Below are 27,020 nucleotides of genomic sequence, written 5' to 3'. Positions count from 1 at the left end.
GTAAATAACCTTCTAAAGAGATAGTCTTATTTCCTAACTGACAATCAATGAAAGTGGGTCTAGGATGGCGTCTGTGATCCCAATCACTATGATTAACACAGAGCGATAAGTGGCTTCTTCTAGAAACATTGTATTTATCTTTGCTAAGATCTGACTCTGGATGGATTCCTCTGAATTTTAACAAAAAAGTTTCATTCCCTACAACCTGTATGCCATAACTGTGGGATAACACCCCAACCTGAATAGTATCCAGTGGGATACATTCCTTTGGTTCTTCGTTAGGTGGCCTAGTGAAGGCATTGCTGAAGCAAATAGGAACATCAGCTGTTGTCCCTGTAAAATTGATAGCTATGGTAGTATAGTTATATTGATGCATACTTGTATTTTGTTTATCCCCAAAGAATTCAGATCCATTTCCTAACACAGATAATTCAGGCAAAGCTTCCCCCCAGGTTACTATTCTAAGCCAAGGAGGAGGGTCCCAAAAAGCCCACAAAGTCTTATTGGCAGCTGCCAGCTGCAGCTGAATCATCAGGATCAGAAGGGTTGTTGCCCTGGCGGTGCTTTTCTTCTCTCTTTGGCCCTTCCTTGTCTCCTGAAGAGCACTTGCTTGTAGGTTCAAGGCTTTCATTTGCTGTGCCAACTTCCCACACAATTTTCTCTGGGATTCATATGTGTTCTCCTTCATCTGTAACAATATGAACATACCTTCATCCCCTGGTTTGTATTTCATGTGGTCCTTTCCCTAGTCCATCCTTGGGGTCTTTCCACATTGCCCTAATAACCTTTTCATTTTCCTCATAAAGAGGACTAATGGGCCTCCCAAATTGTTTTTCTGCTGGTGTCCAATTTTGTGCATTTAATGTCAAATAATTTAGGGCATATAAGGCCTTGCTCAGTCTCTGTCCTGATGTCTGGTCCCCTCAAGTCCCCCTTCTTTGTTTTTGAAGAAACATTTTCAGTGACCTATTTTTTCTCTAGACTATAGCCTGGCCTGTAGGGTTATAGGGAATACTATATAAAGGGAAATAATATATATAATATGGAAAACAGCCAGAACGGTTTGGAAGCCATTATCCATTTTCAACTGGTAAGGGATGCCAATCAGAGAAAAACATAAATATCAATGACATGCTTTGTGGTGTCACCTGTTCTGGCAGAGGCAATGGTAAAAGAAGAATAAGTATCCATAATAATGTGGATATATTCCAGCCTACCAAATGAATTTTCATGTGTCACATCCTTTTGCCATGGGTCTAGAGGTTGTAATCCTTGAGCATTGACACCAAGCTTGGTCACCAATGCTTTTAAGAGGGATGAAAAATGATACACCTGGAACATTGTATGACGACCTGTCTGGCATCTTCCTTAGTGATAGAAAGTTGTCTCCTTAATACCTTTGCTGACTGGTGAAATGGCCCAGGGGAAGCTTTGGCAGCAGAAACATTAGCTATAAGAAGTCGATCAGCAATTTGATTGCCTTTGGTGATTGCTCCTGGAAGGGAAGTGTGAGAGGGCATATGAGTTATGAAGAGGGGATAATTTCTATTTCTAATAGCAGTTTGAAGTCCCATAAACAGATTGAAAATATCTTCTGTTTGTCTCTTTAAGTCTGCTTTTTCAATTTCCCTGACTACCCCTACTGCATATTGTGAATCAGAAGTAATATTTATTGGAATCCTTTATCTTTCTATAGCAAGAATAATAGCACAAAGTTCATTCTTTTGTTTAGAACCATACTCAGTCTTATATAAGAGGCACAGCTATAGAAACCTTATTATGTTTAGTAGCATCTGTGAACACATCAATGGCATCCCCTATGGGAGAATGTTTTACTATTGAGTTTATTATGGTTGTCTGTAATTCTATAAGCCTCATAAGCCCTTGAGGTGCTTAAAGGAGTAGTAACTGTTCTTGACTTCCTAGAACCAAGTCCTCAACTTGTTCATGAGTATGAGGGATGGCTAGCTCCTGAGGGTGATGGCCAGTTGAAATGTAGAGCCCCTTTCCATGCTTTCCTTACAACTTTAGCAACCAATTCTGGGTATTGGGGGTTGTGGATTAGAGAAATATTTCCATTCTATGGGCCTTCCAGTTGGGTGATGACCACTGTAGGGGTCAGTTTGGTCTGTAATATCACAATTTGATAAGGAAGGTTGTAATTCATCCATTCAACCACATGATTATGCATTTTTTCTTCATTTTTTTCTAAATCAATCCTTGCTGTATCTGTCAACTGACAGGGCGAAGTTGGGGTGAACCTCCTTCCAACATCTGACACAAAGGCCGTGATTCTGCCACTGAAATTCCAGTGACGGGTTTTGGGCTATTTTCCTACTGATTTCTGAAATTCATCGAGGGCTTGCAGGCATCCTTCCTGATGGCTATTTCCTGAGGTTGTACCTCAGTTTCTGACCTGACACCCTAAATATTGAAGGGGGGCTCTCTCGGGCCTTTCTCTTCTGCTGTGCCAAGTCCATACTGGTTCACGTTCTGCCTTGCTTCGTAACTAAATGTCTGGCACTGGCGCCACATGGAGTATGACGTAAGCTGTGGGAAATCTTGTCAGGACCCCCCCCCCCGGGGGGGAGGGCATCCGAAGGGAGGGGGCTCATCCAGGAAGCGGGGGAACCGCGGAACGACATAAATGTAAAATCACACAAGGAAGGACCAAAAAGACCATAGGAAAGACCCGGGGGAGGAGGCCGGGCTGGAGGGAGGGCGCCGCCGAACTGCGCATGCGCCAAGGCGGGTCCTGGCGCCCCACAGCGGGAGAGGCAAGAGATGGGCGGGGCCGAGGGAGGGGCCGCGCCTGCGCACACAGAAGTCGAGGCCTCCACGGGCCCTGTCAGGAGCAAAGGAGGCTGGGAAACAGGGAGCCTAAGACTTCGGCCCCAGCCCGCCGCCCATTCCCCTTACCTCAGTTTCCAGCTGTCACTCCGCGCCTGAACAGAACCCAGGTGACGGCAAACCAAGGGGAAGGAGAGCGAGCCGGGGAAGGGTTAAACTTCCGGGGCGAACGGGAGTCACACCTGGCACCGCCTTCTGGGAAATGTAGTCCGGCACCCACCCCAAGGCTTCTGCGCATGCTCAAGCAAGTCCCTTTGCCTGTCCATTATCCAGAAAGCAGGCTCATCCAGAGCAGGGAAGCCAACACACACGCACGCACGCACAGTTTTGTATTAATATAGCATGTGGCATATATAAGTATAGATAACTCGATTTTACAGTTGATTTCTCTTGTAACGCTATGAGTTTTATAAAATTATTTTTGCTCTGTTGTATGAATTTAAAAGCGGGATCCTTATAAAGGTCCGTCAGGAGGCTTCGTGCCACAAACACAATTGAGAGTATTAATAATTTTCTACCAGTTTGGGAACCCTTCCAAAAGCAAGGCTGGACCGCCCTCCCCATCGCTTAAGTTGAATAAAACTTTTGTGACCGAGAAGGGGGCGGGTCAGGTGCCGGGGGTCACCCTCCTCAGTTCCCCCTGGTCAGTTCCCCCTAGTCAGTTCCCCCTGGTCAGTTCCCCTCCTCAGTTCCCCCTGGTCAGTTCCCCTGGTCAGTTCCCCCTGGTCAGTTCCCCCTAGTCAGTTCCCCCTGGTCAGTTCCCCTGGTCAGTTCCCCTGGTCAGTTACCCCTCATCAGTTCCCCCTAGTCAGTTCCCCCTGGTCAGTTCCCCCTAGTCAGTTCCCCTGGTCATTTCCCCCTGGTCAGTTCCCCTGGTCAGTTACCCCTGGTCAGTTCCCCCTGGTCAGTTCCCCTGGTCAGTTACCCCTAGTCAGTTCCCCCTGGTCAGTTACCCCTGACCTCTCCACGCCAGCAGCTCAACCCTTCTGTTCCTGTTGTATTTCTAGAATCCTCATTCTCTCATTTCATTATAGACTTCTTTCTCACTCAGAAAAAGGCTATTCGAGGACATAACTTTCCAAAGCTCAAAACTCTGTGTATTGAGAATCTAGGAGAAATTGAGAGCTAAGAGAGATCATGCTGCTTGGGAAGATGGAAGTACTCAGAAGGAGAAGACTTGGGGAGATGTCCCCAAGAGCATCATGATATCATTGCATCAGTTGTTCTTCTTATGCATTCCAACGGCTTCTAAGCTTGCTCTGAAACCATTCCCATCGCTACTACTTATAATAAGAGTGTTCCATAATCATGTGCTGTAATTTGTTTGGCTATTCTCTGATTGATGGGCACTATCTCAGATCCCCCTTTTCTTTTTTAGGTTTTTGCAAGGCAAACGGGGTTAAGTGGCCTGCCCAAGGCCACACGGCTAGGTAATTAGGTCGGATTTGAACTCAGGTGCTCCTGACTTCTAGGGCTGGTGCTTTATGCACTGCCACCTAGCTGCCCCCAGATACCCTTTTTTTGCCACTTCTATCAGAGCTATAAACCTCTTCAATACAGATTATTCTCATCTTTTGCCATCTCTGCAAATTTTTAGGGCATGAGGTAAAAGCCAGGAGTTGTTTTGATTTGTATTTCTCTTATCAATAATTGAAGCCTTCTTTCCTTTAACCATACGCCCACAAATTGCAATTCTTCCTTGAAGGAATATATTTTGACTGTTAAATTCTTGAGGAGTGGCTTTGGATCCTATAAATGTTTCTATTACTATAGAAAGTATTCCAAAAGTTTTATTCAACTTTTAAACTTTTTTAGCTTGGAACTGTATATTGAATATCAGGTTCTTATTAGAGACATTTGATCTCTGCCCTCCTTATCACAGTTGCAATAATTTTATTAAAAAGCTTTTTAATATCATAACCACTGTTTTTCTTTTCAAATAAGCCGACTCATTTATCTATTAATTCACCCTTTATATCTTACTCTAGTTGTTTCAATTTTTTTTTGTTTTTTTGCAAGGCAAATGGGGTTAAAGTGGCTTGCCCAAGGCCACACAGCTAGGTCATTATTAAGTGTCTGAGACCGGATTTGAACCCAGGTCCTCCTGATTCCAGGGCCGGTGCTTTATCCACTGCGCCACCTAGCCGCCCCTGTTTCAGATATTTTTATGACATCTTTAACATGTCCCATATCCATTTGTCTTTACTGTATTGCATGTTGTAAAATGGTGGTCTAAACTTATTTTTTCCAGACTGCCTTCAATGTTCCTAGCAGTTCTTTTCAATATGTGAGAGAAATTATCATTATATTAACTATTAATTTGTGATCCAGGTTTTCTCCGGTTTCTTCATTACATCGCACTTGTTAATCTCTGAAGCACATGTGACTGACTTTATTCTTAGCTCTCAAGAAACATGCTCTTCCATCTTGTGTGGGATCCTGATCAACTAGGAAACCAAGTCTCTATAGAGTATAAACAGAATCCAATCTGGGTAACTTCACCCCAGGAAAGGAGCCACTGATCTTGTATCCTTCCATTAGAGTTTAGGGTGACTCATCTTGAAAAGGAAAAAAATCAACCAGAGCAGTCTGGGAGCATAGAGATTCCTCTGGTCAAATTACTGGAAGCCACTGAGTTTCATGATCAAATCACACCCTAAGCAGGAGTTGAAGACTTTTCTCTTACCTCCTCATTAAATATCCACCAACCAGTTTCATTGTCAAATTAATTGTCCTTCAGAAGAGTGATTTAAGGCTTTTAGGATCTCTATTGGGCATCTTTGGTTACTGAAAGAAACCAATGCCCTTCAATTTACTGAATGTTGACTAGCCTAATTAATAAATTGATTATAAATTACACAGAAATTCTGACTCTTGGTATTTTTCATTTGTCACACAGAGAATTGCTTCCTGAGTGATTGGAACATCTTGGTTGTTTCAAAAGTGGCATAAAAAGCTTGGTAGAAGATGCAGTTAAACTAAGTCATCCGAAACAAATGTAAAGAATGACAATGGAGAGAGAAAAAAGTAAAGGAAAATGGAAAAATTAAGCAAAAATTTTCATAACTTTTTACCAACAAGGAAAGTAGAACGACTACTTAAAATAACAGTTCTGCATTGTACACATTCCTATAGACAGTTCAGAGATCAAGGACAACACTGGGAGACCTGTCAAAGTCAATGTCATCCAGCTCCAGAGGAAAAAAACAAAAACCACAGAATCTGAAGGTAAAACTACAACTTTAAAAAAAAAATTTCTTAAGTTTTTCCTTCCTATCTCATGGTTTTCTTTCTTTCCCCTAATTCCTCTTATACAAAATGCCTAATATGTAAATATTTTCAACATAACTGTACATGTAAGAACTTTTACCAGATTGTCCCCTGCCAAGGGGAGAGGGGAGGGAAGGGAGAGTGGTAGAAAAAAATGTGTAATTATAAATCTGTAAATAGATGAATGTTGAAAAACTAGCATATAATTGGAAAAACAAAATAAAACATCAATCCAAAATAAATAAGCAAAATAACAAATCTGCCAAGAGAACATTGTACACATTAATAGCAATATTTCACCTATGATAGACTTAGTTCTTCTCAGCAGTATAATGATTGAAGACAATTCTAAAGGACTTGTGACAGAAAATACCATCCACATTCAGAGAAAAGATTATGGAGTCTTAAATGTAGACCAAAGCATACTATTTTCACTTTTTAAAATTTTTTTTGCTTTGTTTTTTCACTCTCATGGTTTTCGCCCTTTTGTTCCAATTCTTCTTTCACAACATGACTAATATAGAAATATTTATTTAGCACAGTTATACATGTAAAACCTACATCAGATTACTCATTGTCAAGTGGAGGAGGGAGAGAAGGGAGGAAGGGAGAAAAATGTGGAACTCAAAATCTTACCAAAAATGAATGTTGAAAATTATCTTTGCATGTAGTTGGAAAAATAAATAAATAAATTTATTAAAAAATAAAATAAAATAACAATTCTAAATTGACTTATACAGAAGGAAGGGAAAAGAGGAAAAGATGGAGAGGAAAAACTGCTCATAGAAGACATCCCTGATGGAAGGGTCACATTTGTATGTTGGAGAAATGAATCATAAGATATCTGAAGAGGGTAAAAGCAAAAAACCCCTTAGATTTTAAACGTAATGCTTCTCAAAAAAAAGTGAACAAAAGGACATTACCAGCTACTGATTTATACAACTATTTTCTCATCTATAACATTTTTCACAAATACTTGATGTATCAAAGGCATACTTAAGAAGCATATCAGTAGGGAAATGAAATAATCCCCGCAATCTTAGAATCACAGAATGTTAGCACAAGAATCCTAAAATATGTTGTTTACAAGAGCACATTTGAAGCAGAGAGACACATACAGAGTAAAGGTAAGGAGCTAAAGCAGAATTGATTATGCTTCAGCTGAAGTAAAAAAAAAAAGCAGTAGTAAACATGATCTCAGAAAATGCAAAAATAGATTTAATTAAAAGAGACAGCAGTTAAACAACAATTTACAAAAAAGTACCATAGATAATGAAATAATATCAAAACTAAACATGTATGCATCAAATGGTATAGCATCTAAATTTCTAAAGGAGAAGTTAAATAAGTTATAGGAGAAAACAGATAGTAAAACTATACTAGTGAGGGACCTCAACTTCATTTTAGAACTAGATAAATTTTTTTAATTGACATTTTATTTTGTTTTTTCCAATTACATGCAAAAGTAGTTTTTCAACATTCATTCATTTGCGAATTTACAAGTTTCACATTTTTCTACTACCCTTCCTTCCTTTCCCCCTCTCCCTGGCAGCGAATAGTCTGGTAAAAGTTGTCCATGTATGTTCGTGTTTAACATATTAGTCATGTTGTGAAAGAGGAATTAGACTAAGGGGAAAGAAAAAAAACATGAATAAGGAAGGAAAAACATGAAAGATATTTTTTAAAAGTGAACACAATATGCATTCAGACTCCATAGTTTTTTCTCTGGATGTGGATGTGTCCATTGTGTCCATTGCAGGTCTCCCAGGGTTGCCTTTAATCTCTGTACAGCAGAGAGGAGCTGCATCCATCATAGCTGATCATCTCACAATGTTATTGTTAATGTGTACAATAGTCTTTTGGTTCTATTCAATGCACTCAACAGCAAGAGCTAGATGAATTTAACCAAAAAATAAACAAGAAGATGATTAATATGGATTTAAGTTTAACATAGTTCTACATGCATAATCTTTATTAGATTGCTTTTTGTTAGGAGAAGGGGGAAGGGAAATGAGAGAGGGAGAAAAATATGAAACTCAAGCTTTCAAAAAATGACTTGAAAACTATCATTGCATGCACTTGGAAAAATAAAATATTTTTTAAAAAAACAAAAAATTAAGGAGACTAATAGAATTTTAGAAAAGTTAGATATGACGGATCTCAGAGAAAAAACTAAATGGGAATAAAGGAATATATCTTTTTTTTCCAGCATTATATGGCACCTACACAAAAACTGACCATCTATCAGAGTACAAAATCCTTATATTTAAAGAGAGACAAGCAGAAATATGAAATGAGTCATTTTTCAGATCATGATACTATAAAATCACATTCAATAAAGAGCCATGGAAACAGATTCAAAATTAATTGGAAGTTAAATAATCTAATCCTAAAGAATGATGGTGTCAAAGAACAAATCATAGAAATTATTATAAATTAAAAGTTAGAAATAATAATTTCATTAAAGAGATCAACAACATACCAAAATTTATGGGTTGCAGCCAAAGCAATAGGGAGAATTTACATCAATGACTATATCAATAAAAAAGAGAAAGCAGATCAATGAATTGGGCATGTAACTAAAAAAAAACTAGAAAAAGAGCAAATTCAAAATCCCAATTAAACATAAAATTGGAAATCCTGAAAATGAAAGAATAAATTGATAAAATAGAAGGAAAATCATTGAACTAATAAAGAACATGAGAAATTGGTTCTTATGGGGGAAACAAAGAAAAATACAATTATTAGTGTCCACCTAAATCTCACCTGTGGTTCCAAGAATCTATAGCATACCAGCAGTCACACTCTAGGAAACTGTTTGAGCAGACAGGGTAAACAGGTTGAGGGTAATCAAGGTGTCTTAAACCATTCAGTGAGTTAGGGAGGTATCCACCCCAAGTATATGAAGACTTCCCCTATTAAAATGGATAAGTACAATTTGTTCCATGAAGGCAGTTGAACTTGATTAGACATGGAAGATGCCAAGGTCATCTATTACATCTCCCACTATCACCATCTATTGAACTCTGATGCCTCTAGAACAATGAATGAGGTGATGACTTTATGTAACTCTATCTCACTTCAATAGAATTTACACACAAATCCAAAGACATCATCCATAACTTCCATTTTTCCTATCTCTTTCCTGTGGTGATTCAGTAGGAGTAGTAGTCATACTGCACACAGGCAGCCCAGGCCAGAGTATCACTGTCTTCTCACTGGAAGCAGCAGTGGGATTTGATATCTAGGCAGCCTTTTAAGGCTCTCATTGCTCACCTCTTGTAATGAGGAAGGGGCCAGAAAAGGTGCCCTCATAGTGGTATGTTTACCCAACCCTGGTCTGATTCCTGCAGCAGGTGGGGATCCCATCCTGTAGTTGAAATATTAAAAAAAAAAAAAATATATATATATATATACATATATATATATATATGTATATATATATAAATTTCTTCAAAGATGACCAAAGCCAGGGGTGGCTAGGTGGTGCATTGGATAGAGCACCAGCCCTGGAGCCAGGAGGACCTAAGTTCAAATCTAGACTCTGACATTTAATAATGACGTAGCTGTGTGGCCTTGGGCAAGCCACTTAACCCCATTGCCTTGCAAAAAAAAAACCTTAAAAAAACAAACAGAAAACTAATCTAGTCAACAAGCTGGGCATGCCTAGCACAAATGAATAACAGTCTCATGACCAAGATTGTCATTTGTGGGAAAATGCCATAGCACCATCATCAGTGCCTATGCTCTCATCAAAATAAACTCTGATGAGGTCAAAGAAAAATTTTAGGAAAACATGGGAGACCCTTCTTATCAATGTGCCAAAAGAGGATGAATTTATAGTTCTGGATGACTTTAATGCTAGAGTAGACTCAGACTACTAGAAAAAGAAAGTCTTTGGAAGGAATAGAGTAGGAAACAGTAATAGCAACAGTCACCTATTACTGAAGACTTGTGCATCTCATGACATTCTCATTGCCAATAGTCTTTCATTTATTCAAACACAATAAAGCTTCATGTATACACTCTCAAAGAAAACATTGGCATTTAAAATACTATGTGATTATAAGAAGAGACAGACAGGCTGAGAGTGAAGAAGCCGATGTAAAATGCAGAATACTAGACTGATCACAGACTTATCCTCATCAAACGAGATATCAATATTCTATAAAAGTGGCAGTCCTAATGCAAAATGATTACCAGAAGAATTAATGTCAACAGAGAATATTTCTCTGAGTTGTAATAACTTGTTGCTTACTTGGAAAGTTGAGCCAAATTCAGCCTCAGATACTTAATGTGTGATCTTGGGTAAATCACTTAACCCCACTGTCTTGCCAAAAAAAAATAGTTGGACTAATTTAGTCCCAACAAAACATTACTGTTTACCTTTCCATAGCCTTTTGAACACAGACTGTTCTCATCTTTTATCATTGCTAATTTGCAGGGTGTGAGGTTAAAGTTCAAGATTGTCCTGATTTTCATATCTTACTGATTTGAAGCATTCTTTTACCTGGTTGGATTTGCAATTTTTCTTTGAAAAATCATTCTTTCATTACCTTTTGAGTGTTGATCTCTTGGGAAATCATTTGATACTATATGTTTCTGTTATTTGTCTTTAGATATTATTCCAAAATTCTTCATGCAGTTAGGAATGTTAAGAATTTAAAAATTGTAGGTAGTCTTTTGGGACACCATATACATTGACATCAGGTCCTTAGAGATTTTTGATAAACAGTTTTGACTGCTCCCTTTCTTACCTTCGTTGCATTTATTTTATTAATGAACAAGTTTTGCAACATCACAAAACTGAAAAAGTCCATTTTTTCTCTGGTAATCACCTGTATCCCTCATTTAGTTAATATTTACCTCCTATGCGCTTCACACATTAGTGATCAGAAATGAGGTGTAATTCCCCATTCCCTGCCTGCAAGAGCTAAGGAGGTATCTTAATGTAAGTTGAAGGGAGTTCTGCCCTAATTCATGGATTATGCAAGAATGAACTTCTGTTGGGTTTGATCGACTGCAAGATGGATTGAGGTGTAGTGTATTTGAAGGCTATTGAATGCAACTTACAAAGCTTAGTAAAAATCTTTATTCTTTTAGTATAAAAAAATTCACCTCTTAGTCATCTTTTGTTCTGGTTCTCTTCTAATTATCTTTATGAAATATTTAATATTCAAGTCTCATGTTCATTTTGTTTATTGTAATATGTAGTATAAAGGGATGGTTCTAAACTTAATTTTTTCCCAAGCTGTTTTTTCAGTGTTCCTTGTCAAACAGGAAATTGTTTCCTGATTACTTGTATCATCTTGATATGGGCAGTATTAAAGTTTGAAGAGAGATGCAGCTAATTCAGCCAAAATGAGTTCAAAGGATGATAATGGAAGGACAATAAAGGAAAGGAAAACAGAAAAACTCTACAAAAATTTTTATAACAGTAACTTCTCACCAACAAGGATAGTAATGCAACTTTATATTTATTTATTTTTGTTTTTGCAAGGCAATGGGGTTAAGTGACTTGCTCAAGGTCACACAGTTAAGCCAAATATGAAGTATCTGAGGCCAGATTTGAGCTCAAATCCTCCTGACTCCAGGACCAGTGCTCTATCCACAATGCCACCTAACTGCCCCTATATATTTATTTTAAATGGCATTTCTGTAAATGCTAATAGAAAAGGCAGCTGGGGAAGGTTTTGGAACAAGCATACCTAGAAGAATCATATTGATGAAGTATCTGAGGCCAGATTTGAGCTCAAATCCTCCTGACTCCAGGACCAGTGCTCTATCCACAATGCCACCTAACTGCCCCTATATATTTATTTTAAATGGCATTTCTGTAAATGCTAATAGAAAAGGCAGCTGGGGAAAGGTTTGGAACAAGCATACCTAGAAGAATCATATTGAAGTTATGAGGGTGTTGAATGAATGATTCATAAGGTATGTAAAGAGAAAAAGATAAAGGTAAGAAAAACCTTAGACCTTATTCCAACTTCTCAAAAAAGATGAAAGAGAACACTGATATACTGATTTATATGCCCACTTTCTCATCTATATAAAACACATTTTCTTAAGAATAGTAGATATAACAAAATCAAAGCTATTTATAGTCATATGAAAAAATGCTTTAAATTACTATTGATCAGAAAAAAACAAATTAAAACAACTCTGAGATAACTAAAACCTATCAGAATAGCTAATGTGACAGAAAAAAAAGACAACCAGGTAGCACAGTGGATAAACCAATTGCCTTGGAGTCAGGACAGGAGTTCAAATCTGACCTCAGACATTTTATTCTTACTAACTGTTTGACCTTGAGCAAGTCTCTTAAGTCTGATTGCCTTGCATCAGCCATCCAGGGCCATCTCCAGTCGTTCTGGTTCATATATGGCCACTGAACCCAGATAGCTCTTGAGGTGAACATGAGAAACTGGTGACTTAGCACAGCTCTGCTCAATCCAAATCATGTGTTTGTCATGGCATCACCTCCCTGATGTCTTGGTCTTCTTTGAAAAGGACAAACATTTATTTATAACAGAAAAGGAAAATATTGGGTATTGGAGAGGATGTGGGAAAACTGGAACAAATGTACTCTTAGTATTATATACTAATACAATGATTCTGGAGAGCAATTTGGAACTCTGTCAAAGGGTCATAAAACTGGGCATACCCTTTGATCTAGCACTATCACTGCTAGGTCTATATTCCAAAGACATTCCAAAAAATGGAAAAAAAAATTTGTACAAAAATTCAGTTCCAAGAACTGGAAATCAAAGGAATGTCCATCAATTGAAGAATGGCTAAACAAGTTGTAATATGATTGTAACGAAATATTGTACTATAAGAAATGATGAATAGGATGATTTCAGTGAAACCTGGAAAGACTTACAGGATCAGATGCATAGTGTAGTAAACAGAATCAGGAGAACTTTCCACACAGTAACAGCAATGTTGCTTGATGAACTGTGAATGACTTAGCTATTCTCAGCAATACAATGCCTCAAGACAATCCCAAAATACACTATCCGTCTCCAGAGTAAGAACTTCTATTGATTGAAAACAGACTGAAACATACTATTTTTCCACTTTCTTTTTTTTTTCTTTTATTCTGGTCTTGTGGTACAAAAAAGACTAATATGGAATTATTTTACATAATTGCACATGTATAACCTAGATCTGATGGCTTACTGTCTCAGGGAGGAGCAAGGGAAGGAAAGAGAATCTGGAAGTCAAAACTTTAAATAAAAAAAAAATTGTTTTTGCAAGGCAATGGGGTTAAGTGACTTGCCCAAGGCCACACAGCTAGGTCATTATTAAGTGTCTGAGGCCGGATTTGAACTCAGGTCCTCCTGATTCCAGGGCTGGTGCTCTATCCACTGCACCACCTAAACTGCACCACCTAGCTGCCCCATAAAAATGTTTTAAAAATTAAAAAAAAAATACTAGACACATCCAACACACTCTTGAAGGTATTACTGAGGAAATAAAACAATCCTAGCAATCACAGAATTTTTGAAAAAGAGATTTCAGCAACCACTCAATCCAGATCATTTGCAAAACTTGGTGTTCCCTGTATCAGCACAAATCTAACTTCATCTTTGCAAAAATGTCCAATTTAGGAGACCTTGATTACTTTCATCAAAGCAATCTCCTTTACTTTTGGACAGCTCTAATTGTTAGGAGGCTTTCCCTAACATCAAGCTTTTATTTACTCCTTTGCAGCTTGCTCCTCATTCTGCCTTCTGCAATCAAATAAAGATAAAAATTTGTGCCAAGTTTTAGTAAGCTACTGTAATGGGAGGGTGTTAAATACTTGCTATGCAACATAATGTTCCTCTGTCCTAAATTTTCCTACTTTCACTTCAAATTTCTCCTCTTAAACACAGTAACCAGAAATGGACTGTGTGAGAATGTTCCTCGGGCAACATAGATTTCCTTTTAGTTTAAGTTTTAAAAATTTCCTTGTGTATACATTGGCTAAAATACCACCAATATGCCTTCATTCAGAAGCCATGATATTCAGGATGTTACTCTGCTGAGTAATGTTTGTTCTCAAGGAATACCTTCTTGAGTGAATAATATTCATAGTTTTTTCCACTTTGAATCTGATACAGAATAAGCAATTTGCCATCTAGAAAAGCCCTTCCTCATTTCTAATTTTCCCTATAAGGGAAAACTTAAATGATAAACTTTTATACATTCTCTGTAGTGAAAGGCTTTGCAACAATTCTATTTGAACAGTTTCTGTCCAGAGTGAAACTTCTGATGTTAAGAGTATGATGTCCCATTGGAAGGTCTTTCTATGTGCATTGTATTCATTAATTTTATCTCTGATAGAGAACTTATGTTCAGTAAATATGAATTTCAATGATTGACACCCCAAATATATCACAGTCATAAAGGTTTCCTTTCGTATTACTTTTTTGATGTCCCACTATGTTTATCTGTTTCAAAACCCCTTCCTACAATCATTTCTGTAAAGCTAGCATTTATAGTGTTTTTAGGTTTGCAAAATGTACATATTCTATTTCATGGCTTTTCAAAGCCACCCTGCTATTATCTGTCATTTATAGACAGGGAAACTAAAGCCAAGAAAGGTTAAGTGACTTGCCAAGAATTACATAGCTACTGTCTAACACTGAATTTGAACTCAGGTCCTCCCAACTCTAAATCTGTTTTATTACACACTTTACTACCTAAATACATTATCACAGTATTGAAGTTTCCATTCAGTATTTTCTAATGTTCAATCAGTAGCTTTTTCCAACTGAAGACTTTCCTGCAATTATTAAATTTCTCTCCAGGATGGATTGTGATTTTTTGAGCAAGTTCTAAGCTCTCCTAGATGGCTTTCTCAAATTCATTGTTTTTTCCTATTTCTAAGATTTAATAGGATACAACTGAATAACTTAATAATAGTTTAATAAATTTAATTAAATGTCTTTTCTGCCAAAAACTGTTCATTATATTCCAAAATGTTTTCTCTTATATTAAATTTCTGATGTTCAAGTGCTGTTTTCCAACTGAAGGTCTTGCTACATTCTGATGAAATCTTTCTCCTGTGAGTTTTTTGATGTTCAGTAAGAATTGTCTTCCTGCTAAAAGTCTTCCCACACTGATTACACTGATATGGTTTTTCTCCAGTATGAATTTTCTGATGTTGAGTAAGACTTGTCTTCTCTCTAAAGGCTTTCCCACACTCATTACATTCATAAGGTTTCTCTCCAGTATGAATTTTCTGATGTCGAATAAGTCTTGTCCTCCTGGTGAAGGCTTTTCCACATTGAATACATTCATATGGTTTCTCTCCAGTATGGCATTTCTGATGTTTACTAAGTCCTGTCTTCTGACCAAAGGTTTTCCCACATTCATTGCATGCATAAGGTTTCTCTCCAGTATGAATATTTTGATGTTCAATAAGTGTTCTCTTTTGACTGAAGGCTTTTCCACATTCTTTGCATTCATAAGGTTTCTCTCCGGTGTGAATATACTGATGTTTAGTAAGTCTTTTCTTCTGATTGAAGGCTTTCCCACATTCATTACATTCATAAGGTTTCTCTCCAGTATGAATATTTTGATGTTCAATAAGTGTGTTCTTTTGATTGAAAGCCTTCCCACATTCATTACATTCATAAGGTTTCTGTCCAGTATGAATATTCTGATGTTCAGTAAGTGTTCTCTTCTGATTGAAGGCCTTCCCACATTCACTGCATTGATATGGTTTCTCTCCAGTATGAATTTTCTGATGTCTTGTAAGTCCTGTCTTCTGACTGAAGGCTTTGCCACAATTGTTACATTCGTAAGGTTTCTCTCCAGTATGAATATTCTGATGGCAAGTAAGACCTATTTTCTGACTGAAGCCTTTCCCACATTCATCACATTTGTAAGGTTTCTCTCCAGTATGAATTTTTTTGTGCTGGGTAAGGATTGTCCTTCTGGTGAAGGCTTTCCCACATTCATTACACTGATAAGGTTTCTCTCCAGTATGACTTTTTTGATGGTCGGTAAGAACAGATTTTCTGCTGAAAGCCTTACCACATTTATTACATTGATATGGTTTCTCTCCAGTATGAATTTTCTCATGGCAGGTAAGTCCTGCCTTGTGACTAAAGGTCTTACCACATTCATTACACTGATATGGTTTCTCTCCAGAATGAATTTTCTGATGACTCCGAAGTCCTCTCTTCTTACTGAAGACTTTCCCACATTCATTACATTCAAAAAGTTTTTCTCCAGTATGAATTCTTAGATGGTACACAAGTCCTGACTTTTGACTAAAGTTCTTCCCACATTCATTACACTTGTAAGTGTTCTTTCCAGTATGAATGTTCTGATGTCCATTAAGGCCTGCCTTTTGACTGAAGGCTTTCCCACATTCACTGCATTCATATGGTTTTTTGATCTTATAAGTATTCTGATTGTCAGTAAGTGTTCTCTTTAACCTGAAGGCTTCTTCACATTCATTATTTTCATAAGGTTCTTCTCCCGTATGAATTCTATTATGGATAGTAATGTAAGCTTTCTGTGGATAGGCCTTTTTATACTCATTACATGCATAAGGTCTTTCTCTAGTATGAATTCTCTGATGTTGTATAAGTTCCATCTTCTGACTAAAAGCTTTTCTACATTTGTCACATTCATAATATTTTTCTACTACAGGAGTTCTCTGATTCTGAGAAATGTTTATGTTACTAGACAAAGGCTGACCACATTCATTCCCTAAATGTGTTTTCTCTCCACTCTGCTGACTATGATTTTCATTAAGGTCTGAATCATTACTAAATAATTTCTCACGTTTGTTATACCTAGAAAACATCATCCTTAAGGAAATTCTCTTCTGTTTATTCAGGTATGAATATAATCTGACTCTCTTTTGCTCTGTATCACACTGATGAAGAAGATTCCTTCCAAGAGAAATCTTATTTTGTGGAAAAAGGACTGTACCTTTGCAGAAGCCTCCATCATATTTTTTATATTTCTGTTCCTTAACTTGATTGGGAGTCTTCATTTCAAAGATTTGTATATGTCCACAAAGCTTCTCCTCATTGCTCTGCTGTTTTTCTAATAATGCACAGGATTCCCTGGCTTTCTCAAACTTGGGGACATGGAGATCACCCACTTTAATTCTTTCTTGGAACAGTTCTTCCATAGAGATGTCAACCTTTGGAGTGAATCTCCAGGTTTTAGGTCTAATGTCCCAATCTGAAAGAAATTTTAAAAAATGTAAACATTCCTTGTTGCCCAAGTATTATACTTAACCCAAGTTCCCTCTCTTCAATGAAAAGTATTGTATTCATCTATTTTTCCACATTGTTTCCCTTCAGGGACACTATGGCCTAGATAAACTGACCTCCAAACACTATCCTCCATATCTCAATTATAATGTTTCCTCAACTCTGCCTCTTCAAAATTCTGATTTCATCTGAAATTTAACTCTAAGGTGACTTCCTACATGAGACTTTTCATGGTGCCTCAGTGATTAGCATCCCCATCTTAGGAAATACAAAGCATTGGCTTTATATATATTTTCTAATTACCATTATGTGTACATATTGTTTCCTCTTAAAAAATGGAAGCTCTGGGACAGTTAGGTGGTGTAGTGGATAAAACACCAGCCTTGGAGTCAGGAGTACCTGGGTTCAAATCCAGTCTCAGACACTTAATAATTACCTAGCTGTGTGACCTTGGGCAAGCCACTTAACCCCATTTGCCTTGCAAAAACCTAAAAAAAAAAAACCAATACAAAAAAAAAATGGAAGCTCTTGGGAGAGAGAGGCTGCTTTGTAACCCAACTGTGAGTCCCTAATACAGTGCTCCATACAATGTTAGATGCAGGAGAGATGTTTCACTGGTGCTTGCTGGACTCCACAGGCTATTATCTCATAGTCAACCTGGCAAAATCAAGTCTACCCTAACTGAGGAGTTTTTCCAAGTCTGACAGTCTACCTTAAAAACAGTTGTTTAAGGGGTGGCTAGGTGGCGTAGTGGATAAAAAGCACCGGTCTTGGAGTCAGGAGTACCTGGGTTCAAATCTGGTCTCAGACACTTAATAATTACCTAGCTGTGTGGCCTCGGGCAAGCCACTTAACCCCATTTGCCTTGCCAAAAAAACAAAACAAAACCTAAAGACCTTTGTGAACTGGAAATTGAGTGAATGTCCGTCAATTGGGGAATGGCTGAACAAACTGTAACATATATGTGTGTGTGTGTGTGTGTGTGTGTGTGTGTGTGTGTGTGTGTGTTATGGAATGCTATTGTTCTATTAGAAACCAGGAGGGGTGGAGTTCAGAGAAGCCTGGAAGGATTCACATGAACTGATGCTGAGTGAGATGAGCAGAACCAGAACAACACTGTACATCATAACAGCAACATGGAGTGGATGATCAATCCTAATGGACTTGTTCATTCCATCAGTGCAACAAGCAGGAACAATTTTAGTCTATCTGTGATAGAGAATCACATCTGTATCCAAAGAAAGAAATGTGAAATTCAAACAAAGACCAAAGACTAATACCTTTAATTTAAAAAAGTTATCTTATTATGTAATTTTGCTATCTCTTATATTTTATTTTTCACTTAAAGATATGATTTCTCTTTAACACATTCAATTTTGATCAATATATAGTATGGAAACAATGTAAAGACTTATCAGATCGGGCAGCTAGGTGGTGAAGTGGATAAAGCACTGGCCCTGGAGTCAGGAGGACCTGGGTTCAAATCTGGTCTCAGACACTTAATAATTACCTAGCTGTGTGGCCTTGGGCAAGCCACTTAACCCCATTTGCCTTGCAAAAAAAAAAAAACCTAAAAAAAAAGACTATCAGATTGTTTCAGTGGGGGGTGGGGGGAGGGAAGTGAGATTGGGGGAAAAATTGTAAAATTCAAAAAACAATTTAAAAAAAAGCCCCCCCCCCAAAGAAGAAAAGGCCTTTGTGAGTATACTCCCTAGTTACCTCCCTCATGAGACAACTGTGTCCTATGAGGTTAAAAGCTTTGCTTATTCTAATTATCAGCAAGTGAACTGAGTCGTTGTTCTCACCTCTTCTTTTGAACACAAACACAAATGTACTCATCTCTCAGACAGATACAACAGCTACAGGAAATATCCCTTCTCCCTTCATCAATTTCCCAATCACAAATCCTGTTTCAATATACCAGAAAAAGAGGCTGACAGAAACTGACAGAACCAATAGGGTAAAACAAGTTAAACAGAAATCAAACATAATTAAATTTATACATGGTCTCTGGCTGAGAGGAAATGATTCTGTAAAAATGACAATATTGCCAGAAATTACTTAATTTTACACACACACACACACACACACACACACATATACATGTGGGATCTCTTGTGGATATACCTACCACTGACAGAAAACACTGCCTTTCTATAATTTCCTAGGTAAATGCTCTGTATTATCCTGAGCTATAGAAATGTTAACCAAGGTAAGAAAAACATACCAATCAAAGAAAACACTGATGACAACAATGTTAAGGATAAGCTTATTAACAACAAAGTCATCAAAATGAATGTTGGAAAAGTATCATAACCATCCTTAATGGCCAAACCAATGATTCTGTATTTGAGTTAGAATTGACAGGAAGTCCCTGGGGTTTATCGAGTTCAGATCTGCACTTGAGGAAATCACTTTAGTGAACACATGGACTGGAGTGGGGAGAAGCTTGAGGCAGGTAGACTCCCCCAGCAGCTTTTATAATAATCCAGTTATAAGGTGATACAGGCCTATACCAGGGTGGGAGCAATGTCAGAAAAGAAAAGGGGGTGTATTTGAGAGATGTTGCAAAGGGGAAATCAATAGGTCACGACAAAAGTTGGCATGTGGAGGTTGACAAATAGTGAGGAGATAAGAATGACATTTGGGTTGTAAATCAAGAGGATTATCAGGATGGTGTTATCAACAATAGCAGGGAAGGTTGTAAGGGAAGAAGATAAAAGAAAAATTAGTGAGTTTAATATATGCTGAATTAAGGCATCTAAAGGATATCCATTTTAAAATGTCTGACAGGCAATTGTAATGTGAGAATCATAGGCATAAAGATGATAATTAAATCCAAGGAAGCTGATAAATCCAATAATGTCCAGTTATCAACAATGTTTAATAGCATTAAAGAGCACAGAGATTAAGAAAGACGAATATTGAGAAAAGGCAACTGGATATGTGAATTAAGAGATAACTGAAAAGACTGGAGAGAACACTTTTGGTCCAGTGATAAAATAGAAATCCAGATTATAGAAAATTACGAAACGAATGAGAAAAGTAGAGGAATCTACTGCAGATGGTCTTATCAAGGAGGTTTACCACAAAGGGCAGATGAGCTATGGCAAGATAATTAGCAAAGACAGAAGATGTCTGAGATGCAAGAATGTTTGTAGGCAATGTGAAAAATCAGTAGACAAGAAGACACTGAAGATCAATGAAAAAGTATGATTAGAAGAGGGCCATATACTGGAAAGCTGGAATGAAATGGGATCATGTAGGTAGGTAGAAGAGTCTGCCTTGGCAAAGAGTAGGATTACCTTTTCCTGGGAGACGGGGTGAAGAGGAAGGTAATAACAAAAGGCAAGAAATAATGTTTCCAGTGATTTGGTTATAGCTAAAGAAGTTTTGGTTATTCTGACTAAAGTTTTAATGACTCAAATATGAGGAGTCATTAAAAAGGAAGAGAAAGGAAAACTTATTTTGAAACAATGATAGGAGAAAAATAAACCTAAAAATAGAATAAAAAGCAGGGGCATATAGAGACTCCTTCAGATACTTCACCCTTTTGGCCTCAGTTTTCTCATCTATAAAATGAACAGGGGAAGGAAATGGTAAACCATGCCTGTATCTCTGCCAAGAAAATCCTAAATAAAATCAAACAACATGACTGAACAACTACAATAAAAAGTAATTCAAATAGGACATGACAACAAAGGGGCTGTGGCCAGTCAGGATTCCATTAGCACTCACAAAAAAAAAAAAGAGAGAGAAAGAAGCAATGTTCACAAGTGGAAAATCAGGAGAAGAGCTGCTGAGATTAGGCAAAGCATTAAAATGGTGAAAGAGAAAACTTTCTCCTTTGTCAACCCCTTCCTCTGAGACTGGAGGGACAAATGAGCAAGAGAGATATGTGCAGAAAGCATGTGACTGAGCAGAAATCCTGGAAGCAGCTCATCCCAGACAGCCTCAGTTCTGGTCCTGAGGGGCCTCAGGAGCTGTGACAAATCACTATCCAAAACTGCCAACATCCTTTCTCCCAATAACCACTTGTGATGTTGCTGGCAGTGACTTACCCATTTTTCCCTTCCTCACTCACCTGGACAGGTGCTACTTGGGCCATCTCCCTCTGACATCCAAAACACTTCCCCTCTCTCCAACTGGTCAATCGCATCTGGTTTGGAAACTGCCAGTCCTAAACATTGAAAATTAAAGATACTGATTCAGAAAGCTGGCTCAGAATGTGATTCTTCTCTCACAGGGAAAAATGGAAACGCCAAGAAGGTCTAAAGAGAGGGACCAAGGATTTCTGATGCCTTCTACTTGTCTCCTAGAAAATATAAGAATGCATTAAGGAGTAAGCCTGACTTCAGAAAGGACCCGCCAAGACCATGGGAACCTTTCATGTCTCCAGCCTCTGCAATGGAACTTTAGGGAAAAATCTCAGCGACTAAACAATGAACTTGCCAATTTCTATTTATACAAATCCAAATTCTTTCACCTCATAGGCCAAAGTCTCCTGTGACATGGGCACAAAAAGAGGAGCAGCCTACAGTTTCTCCATGAGAAACCTTTAGTGGCAAACACTGAAAAGATGCCACAGTCTTTATTAAACAAAGAAGCAAAAGTTCTCCAGCAAGAGGTCTGAGTCCTTACCTAGCCAGGCCAGGTTGTGGTAGTTCTCCAGCATCACATCCCAGTACAGCTCCTTCTGAGAGGGGTGTAAGTGTCCCCACTCTTCCAGGGTGAAGTTCACAGCCACATCCTCAAATGTCACAGATTCCTAAAATTCCAAATATAGTTCTGCATCTCCAGGTCCCCTTCCCAATATGGACTCTAAGTTCAATGCTGGTTTTCACAGAGAGGGAAAAGGGCCCTCAGGCTGCTTACTCCAACCCATAGCTAAAAAAGGACTCAGCATTGGGAACGGCAGCCTAAGATGGAAGGTCTGAGCCATATTAGAATTAAAGAGTGACTCTCAACATCAGAAACTGTCATGGTTCCTATTACTCCAATTCAATAATTTTTTTATTTTTATCAATTCAAGGCAAAGGACATGGAAATGAAATGACTAATGAGCTTTTCCTTCAAGGGCCTACATTTACATGGGATAAAAAGAAGAGTACAATGTGTACAAGCCAGTGAAGGATCATTTTTAGGTGCACAGAAACTAATGCTCAAGGGGAGTGGAACACCTTAGCAGTGGAGGCAGTCGGTGACCTAACCTAGAAGGCTACCAAAGAATATCAGGAACAGCAGAGGGAGGAGGAGGGGTGGATAGGAAAGGGAGGTTGGAGGGTGAGGGGTGTTATTCAGGCTCAATGATAAGGGAGAAAACCCTGGTAGGTCACTGGCTGCAATGTTAAATATAGTTTGAGGATAGTAACAGTGAGGATTTATTCCTCAATCATTCACCAATAAACATAACTGACATTGGGGGCAGCTAGGTGGTGCAGTGGATAGAACACTAGGCCTCTCTATTCAAATCTGGTCTCAGACACTTCCTAGATATGTGACCCTAAGCAAGCCCCTTATCTTGGTTTGCCTCAGTTGCCAAGAAAACCCCAAATGGGATCACAAAGTCAGATATGACTGAAATGCCTATACAACAACAATATAGCTGACATCTGAATGATTTACTTGGGAAAAGAGGAAGGGGGGGTAGAAGGAGGAGGAAATGGTCTCTGGAGGTCAGAGGACAAAGATGTTATTTCAGGAAACCAACAAACTCTCACATACCTGGTGGTCCTTGCTGGGCAGAAGCACAGGGGCCATTCTCCCTTATCAAAGCTCCCACTGCCTGGGAAAGCAGAGTCCTCAGAAATTGGAGCTGCACAAGAAAGCAAAGCATAAAGAGGAGGAAGATCGGCCCTCTCCTGCAGCCTCCAAACCACATCTAGGGGATGCCCCAACAGCACCTTGCTGTGATCTCAAGGGAGCTCAGGACTCCCAATGAGTCGATACTACCTGAATCCTTGCTATGGACAAGGCAGTCTTATTTGCAGGGAGGCAACAAGGAGAGAAATGACTCAGAAACTTTCCTTTTGCTGGGGCTGACAGTGAGGAGTATGCTGCTGGTGGGTTAACAGTCTTCCAGGGGAACTCACTTTTAAGTTTAATCTGCATTTTTAACATTTTCTCCATCCTTTAAGATTAGACAATCAACAAAACAATAAATCAAACCCCAATTTGTGGTCTTTGCATTTCCCAAACAGTAAATGCTCTCAAAGAAAATTTGAACTCTCCCTGGTTGCAGTTGGTCCCAGTATACCTCTGATTTGTCACATACAATTACAAGTAAACAGAAAATTTGAGGAAAAAACTAACTCTGGGGGGAAAGCAGAATCAGAAAAAGCCTCACAGAGGAGCTAGTTCTGAGAAGGACCTCAGAAAAAAAATAAGAATTCTGAGAAACCAAGGTCATGAGGGCATAACAGGCAAGGGCTGCTGCTGCTGGGAATGGGAATTGGGGTGGAGGTGGCCTATAGAAATACATGCAGGCAGGCGATGAAATGCCTCCCTCAGGTCTGTTCATAGTTTAAAGCTCTTTCTGGGAATTTTGTGTTGACGAACAAACCTCTGAACAACATTCTCGGTTGGTACGTGGTTTGGGGACTGATGGTATTAAAGGGAATTAAGTCTGGATAGATTGAGAGGAGCCAGAGAGGCTTTGAACACCAGGTTGAGGAAACTGTACTTTGTCCTAGGGAGCCGCTAAGTATCTGGGAGTACAATTACAGGTTCAATGCAAGGTCTTGGGAAGACTATTTTACAAGTCTTCAGAGGACTGCCTGAATGAGAAGAAGCTAGAAGCAGGCAGATCAGTTAGGAAGCAAGTATGGCTACAGGAGCCTTGGCTGTGCTGATGAAGTAAAAGAGATGGAGGGTGGAAGAGATGGAAGACAGGAGTGTCTCTACTTCTGCCTGGGCCCCCCCCCCCCCCCCCCAGGCTTCCAGTCTTGGAATTCCACCACTCTGTCATCCTTGCCCTTTCACTCGTCCACATCTCACATCCCATCTGCTGCCAAATCTTATAGGACCTAATTCCACCACTTCCTCCACCCTCAGAGTCAGCACCCAGGTTTATATCCTCAGCCTATCTCTTCTTCATTTATCCTTGAAAGAACCTAATGGTTTTCTCTTCATTAAGAGAACCACTCCAGTGGATTCAGTCATTTCCGTTGTGTCTGACTCTTCCTGATCCTACTGAGGCTTTTCTTGTCAGAGATTCTGGAGTGGTTTGCCATTTCTATCTCCAGCTCATTTTATAGATGAGAAACTATGACAAACAGAGTTAACTGACTTGCCCAGGGTCACACAGCTAGGCAGGATCTGGGGCCAGACTTCACTTAGGAACATGAATCTTTATGATTCCAAGCCCAGCACACTATTTACTGTTATCTGGATGTCCAAATAGTTCCTTACTGCCTCTAAAATCAAATATAATAAATATTGTGTTCCTTCTACCTTTGTTACCCACACTGCTTTCCAGGGACTTTGGCCTCCCACCCAGTTCAGCTGTCCATCTGCAGACCAATGCTGAGCATTTTCGGCGGCTACCCCTAAGCCTGGAATGGGTTCCTTCCTCATCCCAGCCTCCTGTTTACCTGACTAAAATTCTACCTTTGACACGAAGCCTTGTGCAATCCTTCTTGAGCCAACTAGACAGAATTTATTCTGCGTCTTGTTTGTAACAATCGAATAAGAAGAACGGAGCCCCTACAGTGGCCAGGCACTGGATCCAGCTGTTTGCATGTTACTTCCCTGCACTTCACTGTTTACATGCCTTTTCCCTCAGAAGACTGGAAGCTTCTTGAGAGCAGAAACTGTGGTGATTTGGGCTTCCATGCCAGCCTTTCACACAAGAGACATTTAATGAATTTTGCCAGTCTTTCCTGCCACGGTGAAGTCCAGATGATCACTCTAAGGCTCTGCCTGCTACTCGAGGACCGGGTAAATTCCTTTGGTCAGCACTAAAAACCCTTCACCTCTTGCTCGGGCTTCACACACACACGGCCGACCCAGGCGCCAGCCAGCTTGCGTTCTCCACCTGGGACAATGTTCTTCCTCCTGTCCTGCCTGGCACCCTCAGGCACCAAGGTCGTCCCTATGGGACCCCCTAGCTTCCAGCAAGGTTCGGTGTCCAGGAGGCCCTGCAGGATGCGGCTGACCCCCAGCCCGGGAGCCCGTCCTCCCCACACACCAGAGGAGAGATCCGCCTTTCTGGCGCCTTAAATACTTGCCCATGTCTCCTACACTAGCACCCAGGCTCTCTCAGGGCACAGACGGCTTTGGGTGCCATGGACCTGGCATCCTGTTTAGCGTCATCAAATGCTTTAGTAATATTCATTTTATTTATGGAATAGGTAATCGATGAAATTCATAATCAATGCCAACATGGATATTAAATAAATCTGAAAGAACTGACGGAGGAGCACTGAGGAGACAACTGGTTGGATTTGGAGGAGGGGATTAAAGGAGAAAAGAGGCAATGGCAGTTCTAAGATGGGGACCCTGGGGGCCCGGGGAGAAAAGGGGCCCAGGCAGAGAAGCGGGCTGATTTCCGTCCGGAGGAGGGTCAAGCTCAATGTCGGGGAAGAGTCTAAGGGTCTGGATGGGCCCCAGAAGGTGGAAGCGCGGCCACGGGGGCGGGGGGGCTCAGGAAGAGAGGGGGGTGCAAGGGGAGGGGGGCCTGGAGGGAGGGGGGTGGGGAAGGGGCGGAGCCCGCCAGCAGAGGAAGGAGGCGGGGCTAGGCGAGGGCGCGGGGACTGCGCCTGCGCGCGCTGGCCGCGAGGGGCTGGGGAGCGCGACTGCGCAGACGCGGACTGACCCTAGGCGACAGCACTGTACCTTTTCCTCAGGGCGCCTCGGAGAGGGAGGACGGAGAGAAGCATGGCGCCCGTGGCTGCTGCCCGCCCCTCGCTGCCCACCCACTCTCCCTCGGTCTCCACCGGCTTCCTGAGGGGAGGGGGTTGCACAGCCCCAAGTGCCTTCGCCTGGGGCGGCGGGGAGCCACAGAAGCCTGAAAAGCGCCGAAGAGCCCGACTTCCGGGAGGCCCCAGGCACGTGGGGCGGAAGTCCCGCCTTCCACCAGGGAGGCGGAGGGCATTCTGGGAAATGTAGTTTAGAGGACCGAATCCTGCAAGCTCAGGGAAGCCCTTTAGCTACCAGGTGTGCCGTTCTGTAGGCTCTGGGTCCCCACGTGTGTTCCAATAGACCAGCCAGGGCAGAGCTCCCCTCGAGGGGACTGAGGGACCTGGTGACACCCCACCGTGTGGTTCCTTAGTAGGCATGAGCTTTGTGAGTTGTGATGATGGTGATGATGATGATGATGATGATGATGATGATGGTTGTTCTTCAGGCTCTGAGAAGACCTGGAGGCCCGGAGGTGAGGCCTGGACAGGCACGTGAATGGATTGGAGTGAGGGGGCTGTGCAGAGTCCTCAGCCTCACCTTTCTCCTCTAGAGCCTCTGGGTCCAGTGACTGGATATGGATCAGGATGATTGGAGATGGCCCTGGATGTGAGGGGATCAGGGTTAAGGACTTGCCCAAGGTCACACAGCTGGGAAGTGGCAAGTGTCTGAGATTGGATCTGAACTCCCGTCCTCCGGATTCCAAGCTCTATGCACTGCACTTGTGGATTGTGAAATTATAATATATGTGCTGCTGCCCTGCCCTACCCC

The 27,020-nt window shown here is 40.2% G+C and overlaps 1 protein-coding gene across 1 annotated transcript in view; it reads right to left on the bottom strand.

The window, feature by feature from the left end:
• Positions 1-9,622: 9,622 nt before the first annotated feature.
• The window catches only part of LOC141499611 (uncharacterized), a 39,346-nt gene continuing 21,948 nt past the window's right edge, over positions 9,623-27,020 (bottom strand). Inside the window, 6 exon segments of the mRNA XM_074202284.1 lie at positions 9,623-17,319; positions 21,436-21,531; positions 21,993-22,119; positions 23,076-23,116; positions 25,318-25,502; positions 26,187-26,446. Of these exon segments, the coding sequence (XP_074058385.1) occupies positions 15,047-17,319; positions 21,436-21,531; positions 21,993-22,119; positions 23,076-23,116; positions 25,318-25,502; positions 26,187-26,446 (2,982 nt within the window). The 3' untranslated portion in view covers positions 9,623-15,046.

The sequence above is a fragment of the Macrotis lagotis genome, chromosome X (genome assembly GCF_037893015.1).
Source record: "Macrotis lagotis isolate mMagLag1 chromosome X, bilby.v1.9.chrom.fasta, whole genome shotgun sequence".
Lineage (NCBI taxonomy): Eukaryota > Metazoa > Chordata > Mammalia > Peramelemorphia > Peramelidae > Macrotis > Macrotis lagotis.
The sequence above is the reverse complement of the archived record's forward strand: the minus strand, read 5'-3'. Positions and strand labels throughout refer to the sequence as shown.